The sequence below is a fragment of the Lissotriton vulgaris genome, chromosome 11, assembly GCF_964263255.1.
Source record: "Lissotriton vulgaris chromosome 11, aLisVul1.2, whole genome shotgun sequence".
Classification (NCBI taxonomy): domain Eukaryota; kingdom Metazoa; phylum Chordata; class Amphibia; order Caudata; family Salamandridae; genus Lissotriton; species Lissotriton vulgaris.
This window is the reverse complement of record NC_141699.1, coordinates 776,058,670-776,075,014: the sequence shown is the minus strand read 5'-3', so window position 1 is coordinate 776,075,014 and position 16,345 is coordinate 776,058,670. Positions and strand designations below refer to the sequence as shown.

The following is a 16,345-nucleotide window of genomic DNA, read 5'->3' as shown; positions in this document are numbered from 1 at the left end:
CACACAGTTGGAGAGGACGCGTCGCAGTAATCATATGGAACAAGCATTTGCAATGCAATAGGTCTCGCATTAGGAAAGTTTGAGCTATTGGTATTGTAAATGACAAATATTTTATTTATGTGTTGGTTTTGAAAATAGCAAAATTAATAGCTTTGCCGCAGTGGCCACCGTTTCCTCCCTGGGAACCACACGCGCATTTTCCACATGTTTTGAAATCCTGGATAGAAAGGGAACTTACACTTGAATATTGAACTGTGTAAAATCCTCTGTATTTTTAAACATTGAAATACTGCCTCTATTTACTTTGATAATCATTGGTGACTAGGTGACGTAACTTTCAAAAACTTTTGAAGGGATTTCTTTGTATTTGCATTTTAAAGTTTTATTTTTGAAGGGGGAAAATACTACTTTTGGCTGGTTTCCTTCAATTTGCTTGCTGGCTTTGACATAAAAACGCCAAAGTGTCGGTAAAATCCTGCACATATGGCATCCTGGGGGTCTAAACGGCAGGCTACTGTATTGTTTTTTATACAGAGCTGAGACCCAGGGGTTTTCCAGTTCTAATAACGTGGTTCTGGTATTAGCCAGCACTAACTTGAGATAAAAAGAAAATATGACAGAATAAGCTAAAACAGAAACTGCCTCAGCCTCGGAAAAGAAATACTGTTCTTGTTAAGTTTCATGTTTTAATTACTCTTGCATTCCCTAAGAGTATTTGCTTTTCTCGGGATGATGTGTTTCCGTAGTTTTTCACGCAAAGTATTACTCATATATAGTGCCTAGTGTGAAGCGAGTTGCTTCTATGGAGCTGTGTGGGTTGAGGTTGTGGGTGGGCCACGACTGTTAGTTGTGGAGTCCTGTCAGAATGCAGTGTGAATTTTGTCACAGTGCCTGTCACTGTGTCATAAAGGGGCTTTGAACGCATGCTCATCCAAACCTTGGCCTCTCCGCGGAGCACATAGAGCAATGTCCTGGCGTGCCAATAATAATTTGGATTACGTGTGAAGCATTACGTGCAAAAGCGTGTGAAGGATGAACACAGCTGTCAAAATCCTGACAGGGTGAAATTTAAGAAAATACAGTGCTTGTAGGTGAGCGGGTATGTTGTGCGTGGGGGGATTGGTGAAGTGCAGGAGATGCGAAGAAGTATGTGAAAGTGAATGTAAAAAGAAGGTGCTGGAGAGAAAAAGACAGCGTGAGATATGCAGATTTGAGTATTTCAGAAAGATATGAGGAGAAAAGGAGTGTAAATGTCTAACAAAGAGACTGCAGAAGAGAGTGATGTGAAGACAATAGGACAGACTGAGACAATCCGAAGACCTTGCCCCTTGTGCGGACTATAATAATATTTAATTGATAGTCTACTTAATAAAAAGTTATATATATATATATATATATATATATATATATATATGTATATATATATATATATATATATATATATATATATATATATATATATATGTGTGTGTGTGTGTGTGTGTGTGTGTATATGTGTGTACATTTTTTTTTATCTGTGGCCCCTTGTGTGCTCCCCCCCCTAAAACTCACATCTAGAGACCCCACTGTCTGTTCTGAGCTAGCACTGCTGAAAGGGCTTAATTTTACGCCTGTTATTTACAGCGGTTAGAAAGGAGAAGCACGGAATGAAGCACTACATACAAACTAGTTTTATAAAGTACCCATTCTATGCGTGTCAATGGGCCGGCTCCTAAGTGCTGTGGGTGGGTTGCAGCTGCGAGACATGGGAACATTCTCACTGAGGCATTCTAAAGACTGTGCATGCTCCTGTCGGGCTGCACAGGTCCTACATGGTTGACTACCATCCTACATAAAGGATACTAATGATATGATCTCCAAAGTTGAAGGCATCAATTTTAACAATGAAACTCAATGGATAGTGTGCTTGGACATTGAGTCCTTGTACACTAACATACCCTAGCGAGATACTATAACCATGATGAAGAACATTCTGTGCGATGAAGGATATCTCACGGCACAGAATGTGTTTATTGTCGAGTGCATTGAAACTGTTCTCATGAATATTATTTTTTTGTTCAACAGTGACTTTTTTTGTCAAACAAAAGGCACAAGTATGGGTGCTACCTGTGCGCCGAGCCTTGCCTGCTTATATGTTGGGAATTTTGAAAAACAACATATATACAATGAGGTCAGCCCCATCTACGAAAACATCAAACATTGGTCTAGATTTATAGACTATGTGTTCTTTATTTGGGAAGGAAGTGAGGCTGACCTCATTGTATTTTTAGATTGGTTAAACTGTGGGGACCAAAACCTCAAATTTACAGCCAGCAAGAGTCAAGTGGCAGTTGACTTCTTGGATATTAAAATCATGGCACATGAGGGTAAGCTATGTGTGGAGCTCTTTGTAAAACCCTCTGATCGAAATACCCTGCTCCACCACAACAGTTACCACCCTAAAAGTCAAAAAGACGGGATCCCCTATAGCCAATTTATCAGAGTACGACGCAATTGCACAGATAAAATTACCTTTGAAATGCACGCAGAAAACCTGAAAACCAAACTGCTTCAACAAGGCTACCCCAAGAGATTTGTAAGAGAGCTACAAAAGAGCAAAATACCAAAATAGAGAATCTCTCTTTGAACCCAACATCAGAATGCAACAACCAGAAAATAACATCGTAATGGTATTTAACTATAATGGTATGAGCTCTAAACTTAAAAATCTCATTAATAAAAACTGGTCAATTTTAAACAAAGAAGGAAAGATCCATTTGCCCAAACCTATCTTTTCGTACAGAAGGAACAGGACCGTCCGGAACTGTATGGTCCACACATATAGAGAACCTAGAAAAGGTAGACAATTGAGTATTGATCAGGGAAAGCCCATTCGAGGAAATCTGCTGTGTGGAACTTGCTCCCACTGTAAATCCATTGTAAAATCTGACAGAATTGAATTGAACGGTATATCACACTGGATGAACGAACATGTGAACTGTAGAACATCCAATGTCGTATACCTAATAATTTGTCCATGTGAAAAGGGTTACATTGGTGAAACAGGACGTGAGGTGCGACTGCGTTTGTCTGAACACAGATCAGCCCTCAAAAATCACAAGAAAAATGCTCCATTAGTTGATCACTGGACAACAGAAAACCACAAAGAAGATGAACTCAAATGGTTCATAGTGGAAAAAATAAACACAACAATGAGAGGAGGTGATATGGACATGAAACGTAAACAAAGGGAACATTTTTTTATGTCAAAATTTAGAACATACACCCATGGCCTGAATAGTAGAGAAGAGTGGGAAAGACTAGTTAGGTAAATCTAGTTATATTGAGACAGATTCTCTAGATATATAACCTAAATATCAGGTTTAACATCTGTACCATGAAATCAAAAGGTAGACATCTGCATGTGATTTTAGGGATTGGATGCCCAGATATGCTATTATCTGACGATAAATAACGTTGTGGAGAAAATTAACAATTCTATACACTTTGTTCATTTTAAAAAGAGCTGAAATTTGTGTTTTTGTGTCCATAAATCATTCCTTAGAAACTATATTTGCAAGGAAAAAAGTATGTGTATAATGTAGGAATTGCAGTAGAGGAATAACAGTGTTTTAGTGCATTGGTTGATTTGCCACAATCTGTGTTAAGGACGTTCCGGTTTACGTGGGTATATATATTGCTTAAACATAACAAATTAATCGTTTCTTTAGAGACATGTAAAACATATGACCCGTTTTTTAACAAGTCCCCCGGTTTCGATCTTTTTTAATACACACCCTCCAATATATACAATTTGGGTGGATCGTTTGAAAATTACAGATATCCACCACGGGAGCGTCCTCTGTCTATTCTGTATAAACAGTAAAAATGCATGGAACAAATGTAGTTTCTATCAATCGTTATCAAACTACCAAAATGGCGGACATACCTCGGGAGTTACGAAAAAAATATATTTAGTGCACTATTGCACTAATATACTCGAAATGGATATAAACAATTTAGCTGAATGCAAAAAAGTTGAATTAATGAATTTTATGAAAAAGCAATTTGCTTAAAATAAAATATATTTTCTTGGAATTCATTTTCGGGATAGTCGGAATAGGTAATAATGACCACCACTCGATTATGTTTAAAAATAAAATGAAATAGGTACCGTCATTCCAATTAGGACCCTATAAAACTATATATATATACTTCGAATACGGAGGGTAAACACGATATTTCAATAAGTGAAACTGCCCGAACCAGTCCGTTCTCTACTATGTACGAGAACGTCCTCAAAAAACTACAAACATGGCGCACCCTTTTTTGCGGGCAAGGACGTCTTAATTGAACAAAGGCGCCAATAATCTCTTAATTAACTATAATTAACTATAATCAACGAGTGTATATATATATAGAGACAACCCGTTGCAGTGTTCATTCTGACACTGGATACCAAGGAGACCGGGCCGGCGGTGCGTTTGTCGTCTATTAAGGTAAGAGTAGTCAGTGCTCTAACGACGATAGTCGGCTGGTTAAATGGACCGGAGTTCTGATAAAACGAGTACCTCCCGCTAGCTCGCTTATAACTTAAAAAAAAGGGGGATCTAGCTAGTTTTAAAAAAAACGGAGCTTTGCTTATATGAGTAGCTTGCTTGCTCGCCTATATATTTAAAAAACAGGGAGATTTAGTGAGCTTACAGCAACCCTGAGTGCATGCTCTTGACCAGTATGTCTTCACTTAAAAATGCAAATACTGTGCAGACACTGGATGTATCTAAATATGCATAAAGTTAAAACATAATGGGAGTAAAGAATGTGCTCCTTTTATTTTATTTTGAAACTAATGAATAAGTGTATTAGCACCAAATAGAATACTCATGTAAAAGGTCTGCAAGCCAGATGTACATATGTGTGCAATATATATACAGCGCCCTTACTGAATAAAACTTTTCCTACTGTTTATTTAGATGTTAAGGATCACCTCAAATTAAAAAGAGGAAAGACAATCGCAACAAACTCCTTAGAAACAGAGTGGGACTGTTTTAACAACCAGCAGAAACCATAAATACAAAGATTCTGTGGAGTTTATCCATTGACTCGCATGGCCTTAGAGAAAAAACTAAGTAAGCAATAACATCTGTAGTCCTGCTGCTAATATTCTCTACTTTTAAAATGGTCTAATAAGATTTTAAAAAACAATGTCAATGTTTATACAGATCCGTGATGATAAAGCAGAGTTGCAGGGGATCATATATTGTTACCTCAACTGCCGGATCAACACTGGTACCGCAAAATAGAAATTGCTATAAATGTAACATAAATGGATTAATTGTGTTCTTGACACCGTATGAGCTTTGAAGTACAAAAATGTAACATTCCCCATATACTGTATACTAATAAATGTTATATATTTTTTTAGAAAGAAGATGTTTTTAATTTAAGTCCTGAGGAAGGTGTCCTAAACATCGAAGCACCGAAACGTGTCGACAAACTGTTTTTTAATTGATAATTGTATATTTATGTACCAAGTATCATTTATTGTGACTTAAGACATATGTATGAATTTTTATGTGTAAGAAAATGTTTATATAAAGTCTATTGATGAAACTTTTTTAATAAATATGGTTTTGATATAATTTTTATGTTATTATTTGACCTATGTACAAGTATATGATTAGTTGGGGATATAATTGCTTCAAGATAGGTGTCATTGTTGACAAATTACATTTATGTTCTACGTTGCAATACACAGAAAGGAATTTTCTTTTTGCCTACATGGTTGTCGTCATACCTTTGGCCGCTGTTAGAGGTCAGGTGCGCAGAGCAGACTGTGCGGTTTGCGGAGTGCCGATGGGCGGAGTATCTGCTTTTGAAGTCCTGTTGCTGCTGAAGCCTACACTCAATTATAGTGCAAATTGCCACTATGCAGGAGGTTCAAATCCCATAGAGTTAAGCTTTCTTCCCCGTTAGAATCACTACTTTAAATTCCATGTACTTGCAGCCCAGGCTTGGCAGATTGTGTTCGAGTAAAACAAGTTTGCAGGTATGAATTTCCCTTTCATATTAATGAAGTGCAGATACTCTGATAGTACCTGCCCATTTAGAGAACTGGCAACAACTTCAAACTAAACACCCTGAATGATAATGCGCCACGTGGTGAGAGTTCAGCGAAGAGGCGCCGGTGCTCCGGTGACAACCATAAACCGACCCTGGCCCACCGCAGTGTGTTATGTGTCTGACTGTAGTTACGTGGACGAGCAGCAACCACCGACCTTGAGGTCGCGTGCAGCAGGCCTACCTACCTTGTGAATAATCATTGCGGGGCGCGGAGCAGCACTCGGAAATAAAGCCAGCGGAAGATGACGTGGCCGGGGTTAATTATTAATCCCACATTAGGCTACAAAGCTGCCCCACAAAGAGACATCAAGTGTAATCGAACCTTGGAAACCAGTCCTTAAATTTGACAGCTGTTTGACAACCGCAAAATCGAACTAGCTGCACTTGGCCATGACGTGCTTCTAGTCCACGCTGCTGCTGCGTCGCCTCTTGCGGTGCCTCCTTTACTGATAGTGTTGTCAAGCCTATGTCCAGCTGGCGCTGGGGTGCCTCGAGCTGCTGCAGCGGGCCCTGACTTCTTTCGTCCACCTCGTGTCCCGGCGAGGGAACGCATTGCTCACTAGCTTACTAAACCCATTGCAGACAATGGCTGTGACCGCGCGAGCTGTAGGAGACACGCACTGTGAAAGTGAAAGTGTGGGAGAGCGTGAGAAGAGACGCACGTGTTCACAGCGCGTCTCCTAAAGCACGCGCGTTCACAGCGCGTGTCTCCTAAGGCCCGCGGTCATAAAGCGCGCTCACAAGGACAAATCTGACGCTGAAAAAGCGCGCGTCCGACTCGTGTCCACATATTCAAGTAACTCTAATAAAAGAGAGGGACCCAAAGGGGTAGGGTACCACAAGACAGTCTGTCATAAAATATAGTCCACTTTGGAACTGTAATCAACAGTCAAACACACTTACATGCAGCGCCTTACTAGTTCGAGCATTCTTCTAAATAAGAGCAATACTGAGAGATGATGCAAAAATTAGTCAGAAATTATAAAAAGTACACAGTTTAATAGTTTAAAAAAAAATTTTACATTAAAAAAGGATAAACCATATATCCTAATACAATATATGCAGAAAATGATAACACAGTGGGAACAAAAGACAACACAGTGGTTAAAAGATAAAGCAGGGATACAAAAGTATAATCTCAGTAAATCATATTCCAATTTCGTAATTCATATTTATCCGATTGGAAAGGTAGTACATATTCAAGTAAGCAAGAGGTATACTAAAGTATACAAGAGGTCACGAATGCTCGACCTAAAAACGAACGTAAAAATGAGAGATCGGGAATGGAGGGAATCTCTAAGCCTCCACGAAATGCTGAGCACCTTTTCTGAATCGCTTACATTGTCGTCAACACTTTTTTAGCCAAATCTCCTATTTCACTCCTTTGTTTAATACATTTTTTTTAAATCTCCCATCTTTTCCCTATTTTCACCTCCCATATTAAGGAAATGTTAACATCCCACCCCAATAGAGACCAAAAGAATTACAGATCCGGAAAAAAGGTATGCTATGAGAACACTTCTAGGAGGCATTGTGATAGTTACTTAAATCTCTTTATATCGGGCACACAGTACACTACATTGAGGCTACTGCGGACTAGGAGTGTATTTTTACAAATCAAGCATCTTCACGTAAATCCAAGTGCTATTGCTATTACGTGAAAATGACTGTTCACAACCTTTCATTTATATTAAGAATTTTGCAGTATATATATGTCCAGAAAAAATTATAAAGAGACATCCCTGCTATGTAAGCCTTTATCAAAATAGATGCACCTTAGAATAGGAAACACAATGTGAATACTCTCCTCCTAGAAATGTACAACCCGAAGTTGTCCCAGTATTTTCTAATCCAAAATCTGGAGCAAACAATAATGCAGTTAACATCATTGGGTGAAACCCATTCTTCTTTAAAGAATAAAGTATTGCAGTAGAACATTTGAAAACGTATTACATTTTCTTTATGTTCTTCTCCCTTTCTCTTAGGACAAAGAGTTCCAGATGAATAACAAAAGAAGGAAAGCACAGTATCCTAAGGTAAAATATCCTTCCTCAGATAACTTATGTGATTTTAACAGATTTTACGTAGGGTTCATACGTAATAAACCTTTACGGTCCTGACAAAAGCCTCTGACGAATAGGGCACTGGGAAGGTTGAAACATGTTGACCTGGCTCTTCAATAGATAGATGTGAAAGATACCTAATATTGCTCTCCTCACAGCTCCCAATTCTTTTAAGTATATCACTATCTTTGATCTCTTGAATAAAGAATTTTTTAAGGTAGGACGTATTTTTAATTTTTTCTTTGTGACCATAAGTGTCTTAGTAGGTCAATGGAAAATATACCTTTGGTGGGACACTGTTGAGGGTCTCACCAATTTTGGGGTTACCCCCTTGCTTTTATATGTCTCTTCCACTCCTCTTGATCACATGTGATATGGAAGCCAACAATTGTTCTATAATGTTCAAACTTGTATGGAAAATGGAGGAGGCAAATGGAGGGAGTACATTTTTCTGGAAATAATTCCCCCTCGACTGGTGAGATGAGCCACTGACTAACAAGTTACTTACCTTTGGTAACAATATATCTGTAAGAAACATTAGTTAGTTATAGATTCCTTACCTTAGAATTACCTCCAGGCGTCACGCTGGATCCGGAAAGTTTTTAATAAGCAGTACCTCTCTCCGCGCGTCGGAAGGTGGCGCCAGTCGGCTCCGCAATAGTCGTTTCAGTCGTGTCACCGGGATGGCATTGCGGTATCTACTTAGACGCCACCCTCGTGCGCAGACGTCAGTTCTGTACACAACTTTCCGTGCCAGAAACGCTGAGCCATGCAAGACACTGATCACTGGTGCACAAAACTAGAGCCCTGAAAGGATATCCTTAACCCTAGAAATCAGTTCGCAGAACGGGGAGGAGGGGTGGGGCGGTAAGGAATCTATAAATAACTAATGTTTCTAACAGATATATCGTTACCGAAGGTAAGTAACTTGTTCATCGGAAATAAACCGTTATAGATTCCTTATCTTACAATAGACACCCCAGCAATACCAACCCTGGTGGTGGGTCTGCGAACCAAGATTCCACCAGAGAGTTGTGGAGAACAGAATTGCCAAAGAAGCCATCTCTCCGGACTGGACTGCCAAGACAGTAGTGCTTCGTAAAAGTGTGCAATGAAGCCCACGTAGCTGCCTGACAGATGGTAATTAGAGGAAAGCCTCGTCCAAGAGCAGTGGTTGCCGCCATCACCCTGGTGGAATAGGCGCGCAGTCCCACTAGAGGCTCCTTTGCCAGAGAATAGCAGGCTTTGATACAGAAAACGACCCATCGGGAGATAGTTTGTTTCTGTCAAGCTCGACGTTTCTTGGTGCCCACGTACCCAACAAAGAGCTGGTCATCCAACCGGAATTGATTGGTGCTATCCAGATAAATAGAAAGCGCACTATTTGGGTCCAGATGATAGAGCCGCTCTTCCTCTTTCGAAGGATGCTGTGGCGGTAAGAAGGTGGGCAAAGTGATGGTCTGCCCGATGTGAAAGGCAGTGACAACCTTGGGCAGGAAGGATGGACGAGTCCTGAGAAGTACTTTGTCAGGATGGACAGACAGGAAAGGAGGCTTGAAAGAAAGAGCCTGGAGCTCACTCAATCTCCTGGCAGATGTGATGGCAACCAGGAATGCAGTTTTTAGCTTCAGAAGTCTCAAAGGACAGTTGTGAAGCGGCTCAAAGGGAGCAAACATTAAATACATCAAGACTAGATTCAAGTCCCACTGAGGCATAACAAAAGGAATAGGAGGAAAGAGAAGAGTTATTCCTTTTAAGAAACGATTTACCCCCGGGGGCTTGAAAAGAGAAGGCTGATCTGGAAGCCCAAGGAAGGCAGAGATGGCCGAGAGAAAGCCCTTGATAGTGCCCAGAGAAGAGCCCTGCTGGGCCAAAGAAAGGAGGAACAAGAGAACCTCAGAAAACGGGGCGGAAAGGGGATCCACAGCCTTTGCTGTGCACTATGCCACAAATTTCTTCAACCAGCAGGCGTATACCATCTTAGTGGAGGGACGCCTGGCTACCAAGATTACATCACAACTTCGGGAGGCAAGTCAAATGACGTCAACTGCCCCCACTCAATCTCCACGCAAGGAGGTGGAGGCTGGAAAGGTTCGGGTGGAGGACCGTCCCCTGCTGCTGCGACAGAAGATCCTCCCGAAGAGGCAGTCGGATCGGAGGAATGATGGCCATGTTGAGCAGCTCGGGATAACAGACTCTTCATGCCCAATCCGGAGCCACAAGAATGACTTGGGTCCGGTCATGTCTGATCTTCAGCACTCTGGGCAGAAGAGGTATAGACGGAAAGGCTTACAACAGACCGCAGCTCCACTCGCGCAGAAAAGTGTTGCGTAGCGAGTGCCGCCCTGGAAACTCCAACGCGCAGAATTGCTGATGTGCATTCTCTTCGGTGGTGAACACATCTAACCAAGGCTCTCCCCACTGCTGAAAGAGACCTTGCACCATCTCAGAGTGAAGACGCCATTCGTGATCTATCATGCACCTGCGGCGGAGTTCATCCGCCCTGTCGTTCAGGGAACCTGCCAGATGCTGAACCACCAGGGATATGCCCTGATGTTCCAGCCATGCCCAGAGGAGCAGGGCCACCTGACATAGGGTCCACCACCCTACCCACTCTGTTTGTTGCAGTACCACATGGAGGTGGCGTTGTCCGTGAACACCTGCCCTACTCTTCCCCGGACAGAGGGAAGGAATGCCTTCATTGCAAGAAGTATCACCTGTAGCTCCCGAACGTTGATGTGGAGCCCGGACTCCGCCGGAGACCAGATGCCTCTGATCTCCGCATCTCCCATGTTGCCGCCCATCCCAGAAGGGATAAGTCCATTACCGCTGCGTGCTTTGGTTGGGGAAGGGAGAGGGTTCTGCCGTTGATCCAATCCTGATTCGTGAGCCACCCTGCAGTTGTCGCTTGTGAGATCTGGATGCAATCAGACAGGTTCCCCTGAAGCTGCGCACACTGGAACTTCAGGTCCCACTGCACAGCCCACATTTGCCACCTGGCTTAATCGACCAACAGGATGCAGGAGGCCATGAGGCCCAGCAGCCTCAGGGTCATCCTGACCGGAACCAGAAATAGAGGCTGAAGGATCGGAATCATAGCCCGAATATCCCAGACTCTATGTTGGGGAGGATAGACCCGAAACCGCGTTGCGTCCAGAACCGCTCCTATAAAGGAGGAAATCAGGTGTGACTTCGGCCCATTGATGGCGAACCCCAGCGAATGCAGGTGGTCGGAGGTGGGAGACGACAGTCTGGGGAGAGCCGGCCTTCAACAGCCAGTCATTGAGATAGGGGAAGAGTGGAACCCCTGATCTGCGCAGATGAGCTGCGACCACCGCCATCACTTTCGTGAACACCCGAGGGGCGCTGGTAAGGCCAAAGGAGAGCACGGTAAACAGAAAGTGCTTGTGGCCTACTGTGAACCGTAGGCAATGCTGGTGGGCCGACATAATAGGGATGTGAAAGTCAGCGTCCTGCAAATCCAACTCTCCCAACCAATCTCCTGGGTCGAGGGCAGACAAGACCAGAGCGAGCATCAACATCTTGAACTTCTCTGTCCGGAAGAAGCGGTTGGCATTCCTGAGGTCCAAGATAGGACATAGGCCCTTGTCCTTCTTGGGCACCAGAAAGTAGTTTTCCCTTGGCCAAGAGAGCTGTGACTTCCTGTTGGAAAAGGCCCAGATGATCCTATGACATACAGTGGTATTAAGGTGGCATGGCTGGAGAGGTAGCCTCGAAGGGGAGGGAGTAGCCCCTTCGGACTAACTTCAAATCCCACCTGTCTGACGTGATGGTGCTCCAGTGGGGGAAGTGATGGCGAATCCTGCCGCCCACTGGCGTTTGATGGGCCTGAAATGTCGGACTAGGAAGGTTTGGAGGCTGCAGCGAAGGGGAGGTTGGTGTACTGGCCTGCCCGCTGGCTCCCTGAACCACGGCGGTTGTTCCCACGTCCCAGCGAAGGTTGAGTAACTTGCTGCAGCCTGTGGTTCTGGGTGGGAAGTAGTGGGGCACCCCTTCCGTAGCCATGAAAGGGGCGAAAAGCGTACTACGCAAGGCGGCTGGAGAGGCCCAAGGACCTGGTCGTAGCTTGTGAGTCCTTGAAACGCTCTAAAGCGGTGTCCGCTTTGTCGTCGAAAAGGTGACCCCATCAAAGGGCATGTCAATGAGGGTATTCTGGACATCCCTAGAAAAGACAGACAATCTCCAGGTGTAGCGTCGAAGAGCTACCAGCGTGGAAATCGTCCTGCCTAGAGAGTCGGCCGTATCCAGCCCACAACGGATGGAAAACTTTGACGCATCTCTCCCGCCAGCAATAGCCTGGGAGAGCACGGTCCGGGCCTCCTTCGGACACGGACGCAGCACCTGCGCAACAGAGTCCCACACTGAGTGAGAATAATGGCCCAATAGACATGCGGTGTTTACCGACCGCAGTCCCAAGCTGGCGGAAGAGAAAATCTTCTTTCCAAGATGATCCAGCTTCTTGGATTCCCTTTCCGTGGTGCGGTAGGATATGTGCTCTTGGAAGTAGAAGCTTGGACCACCAAGCTCTCAGGGATAGGGTTTTAGAGGAAAGTGGGGTCGCCCGGAGCCGAGCGGTGGCAATGGGCAATCATCCTATCTACGGGATCCCCCATGTTGGGCCTGGACTAGGTGCAAAAAAAAGAACGGCGGTAAGGGCCTCATCAAACAGAAGCAGAGGCTCAGAAGATCTTGCAGCCGACTGAAGCACCTCTGTCAGGAGGTTAGTCCTGACTGCCACTGTGGGGAGTTCAAGGTTGAGAGCATCAGCCGCCCTAAGCAACACCACTGCGTACAACGCTCCCTCCTCCGTAGCCACGGTAGGAGAAGACAACATGCCAAGGTCAGGGGAGGTGTCCGGACCACTGGCATTCTTCAATTCCTCTATACAGTCCTGTTCACTATCCAACTGATCAGTCAGAGGGTCACCTGACCCCTCCCAGTACTCCTCCTCATCCTCTGGGGGCCAATCTGGTCAAAAAGGGACTCCTGGAGTGAAATGGGGCACAAAAACCATTCTCGTCGCCGGGCCTGGCATCGGCTGACGCCGGTCACGATCCGGGTCCACATCAGGATGGAGGAAGAAGTCGACGCCGGACGGGGGACCGACTGGCGTAGAATGCAGTAGCTGTGCCGGAGACAGCGGCACCGGTGTAGGCGTAATGAGGTCAATTGGCGCCAATCCAGATCCAAGGGGGGCCTGGGCCAGATCCGCCAGCAGATAAGGCCTAGGTCCCCCAACCAAGTCTGCGGGTGCCCGAAGGCCATGCCAGCGGGTACAGGCCACCCAAAGATGGCATGCATTGCCTCGTAGGTGTGAGTAAATATCCTAGGCCATCAAAGAACTAAGTGAACAATAAAACTAAACCAGTGGTCAAAGGAACAATCGAAAATGTAAGTTATATAAAAAACATGTTTTTAATTGGTATATTAAAAATCATATAGCAAATGAGCAAAGGTCAGACTATATGATGAGAATAAAAAATCATCCAACATATACAGGCGTTATACAAATAAATACATTACATATAAATAATACTGTGTACAATTCAAAATACAGTCAAGGTCAAAATTAATGACTAAAGTGCTGAAGAAACATAAAAACTAGACGCGCGTTTCGGCAGAGAACCGCCTTCCTCATGCATTGCCTCGTAGAACAGGGCGGGAGTCGCTCCAAGCCCCGGGAAGAGAGTGAAAAGGAGTACACTCTTCCGGCTCCGCACGCGGAGCCGCGGGAGTGGCGCATCCCTCGGCGGGTCGACCGACCGACGACAAGAAGTCGAAGAGCAACGATGCTTCTTTGACTTCTTCTTGTGCTTTGACTTACCTGACCCCGAGTGTGAAGACTTTGATGACTTGGACGAATGGTGATGGCTCAGCAGCCAGTCCCTCGACCTCCCTCTCGACCGGGACCTCGAACGGCGCAGAGCTGACTGCCGACGCTCAAGAAGCTTTTAGGACCACTCCCGCAAAGCCTTCGGCGCCATGGACCAGCAGTCGGAGCACGACTTGGGGTCGTTGTAATGCTCCAGGCAAAAGAGGCACACACGGTGCGGATCCGTAACCGACAGTCGGGAACAGGATCCGCAAGCCTTGAAGCCGGGCATCCCTATGGGCACCAGGAGTCGGAGACTCAAAAGACATCGAAAAAAAGTCGCTCAAAAAGTTAGTCAAGAAATGACTGGAGGTACCGCTCTCTCCGGATCTGAGCTGGCTGGCGCGGAAAAAGAAAGAACTGATGTCAGCGGGCAAGTACGGCGTCTAAATAGCTATTGCGACATCATCCCAGCGACAACGCAAATGACCAACGTGGAGCCGACCGACGCCACCTTCCGACACGCAGAGGTACTGCTGACGAAAAACTTTCCGGATCCAGTCTGACGCCGAGGGGTAATTCTACGGTATGGAATCTATAACTAACTGTTTCTTTCAGATTATATGCTTACACAACCACTAATGCTATTCCACTCACTCCGACAAATTGCTTATAAAATTAGATATTGTGGAACGTGTCTAGGCCAATAAAGAGTTGCTAAAGTTAGATGGCTACAGTGAACAAAACTAAATATAGAAAACCATGTAAGTAACCACAGATTGAAAATGAACAATAAAAATGATTGTGTCTGAGTGTGTGTTCTGTATACATGACTGGAAATATTTAAAGACCAGTGAGTCGAATAACTGTTAGACCTAATGCATAGAGGTTTAAGTCATGTAAAGTTTCCAATCTTGTTAAAAAACAAACATTGCAGTGCAGGATTGGGCTTTTATCTGAAACTAACAGAATATTAATTATTTTATTATTGTCATGTTTCATAAATTGAACATTGGACTGCTGTAGGTTCTGAAATCAATGCAGGGGCACCACTAATAAAATAAATGCATACATTTTTAAAATTCACATTAGGAAAATAAAAATTATTGCTAATTCATCACCATCCAATTTACCTTCCGTCTTTCCATTTTTCAACATATGGACTAGACCAGAGTTTTCCATTTCTACAATGGTCTTCATGTGCTTGGAAATAAGTTCCCGCTCAACAACTTTTACAATTGGCTCCTCCGTTGATTTGTCAAGGCAGTGCATCACACGCTCTATCTCTTCATTAATTCTTGCTTCTACTTTCTTTATGTACACAGACGCACTATTTTCAGCTAAGAATTTCTGACTTTCCATCTGTGATTAAAAAAGAAGTCTCTGTTAAACACATTTATGGCCCTGCAGGCTTGTGAAAATATTTCACAATTATTAAAACTAAGAATTGAAATACAAGTCAAGCCTTTGCATGTAAGTAACATAAGTGTACAGCAATTGTAACTACTTGAAGTGAAAGCAAGAAAAAAAACTCAACTATGGGAAAAGCATTTGTGCAGATTTTTTAAAACATCATCACAAGAGCAAGCCGGTGTGCCCATTACCATTCTCCCTTCAGCAGCAACAATTTTTGGCTGGCAAGATGATCAGCCAGCCAAAGAAGGAATGGAGTGTTTGCATTATTACATCACTTATGACATGATCAGTGTCATCACATCACTGATGACATCTCAAATGACATCACTGATGACATCATCCTTGTGAAAGAATGGCAGACCTCATCTCACCCTAATATAACCTTTGATACATAGATTCAAAAATAGAAACTAAAATTTTCAACAAAAATGGAGATACCAATACCAGTTACAACAACCTATTAGGTCATTCCAACATCTACATACACATCCACTCATTCAGCAACAGTTCTACATAGTCACTCATCATAGTACTCATACACCTATACATCCTGTTACACACCAATACTCATCCATAGAGTTACTCAAACATGCAAATAAACTATCAAACATCCATTTACTTGCATATACAGCTATACACATACTACTACACTTACTTCTACAGAAACGTACACATACTTACTCTCTTAAACAATCACTTCTAGAAACACATACTTATTTATAGAGGAACTCCTCCAATCGGTCACTCTCACATATACTCACTTATATACATCAATACTCACATATACTAGTTTAAAACATATGTAGTTACTCATAAAGATACTATTGAGACAGTGATTCACTCACTAACACACCCATACACACACTCACCCACCCATACAGTCCTGCACACATTCGGTCTTCAAAACACATACAAACAGTGAGTCAGTCAT

At 43.4% G+C, this 16,345-nt stretch overlaps 1 protein-coding gene across 1 annotated transcript in view; it reads right to left on the bottom strand.

Annotated features, from left to right (window-relative positions):
- The window catches only part of CUL3 (cullin 3), a 778,285-nt gene that overhangs the window by 573,259 nt on the left and 188,681 nt on the right, over positions 1-16,345 (bottom strand). The window contains exon 6 of the mRNA XM_086943903.1: positions 15,132-15,360. Within this exon, the coding sequence (XP_086800029.1) occupies positions 15,132-15,360 (229 nt within the window). The remainder of the gene's footprint in view (positions 1-15,131; positions 15,361-16,345) is intronic.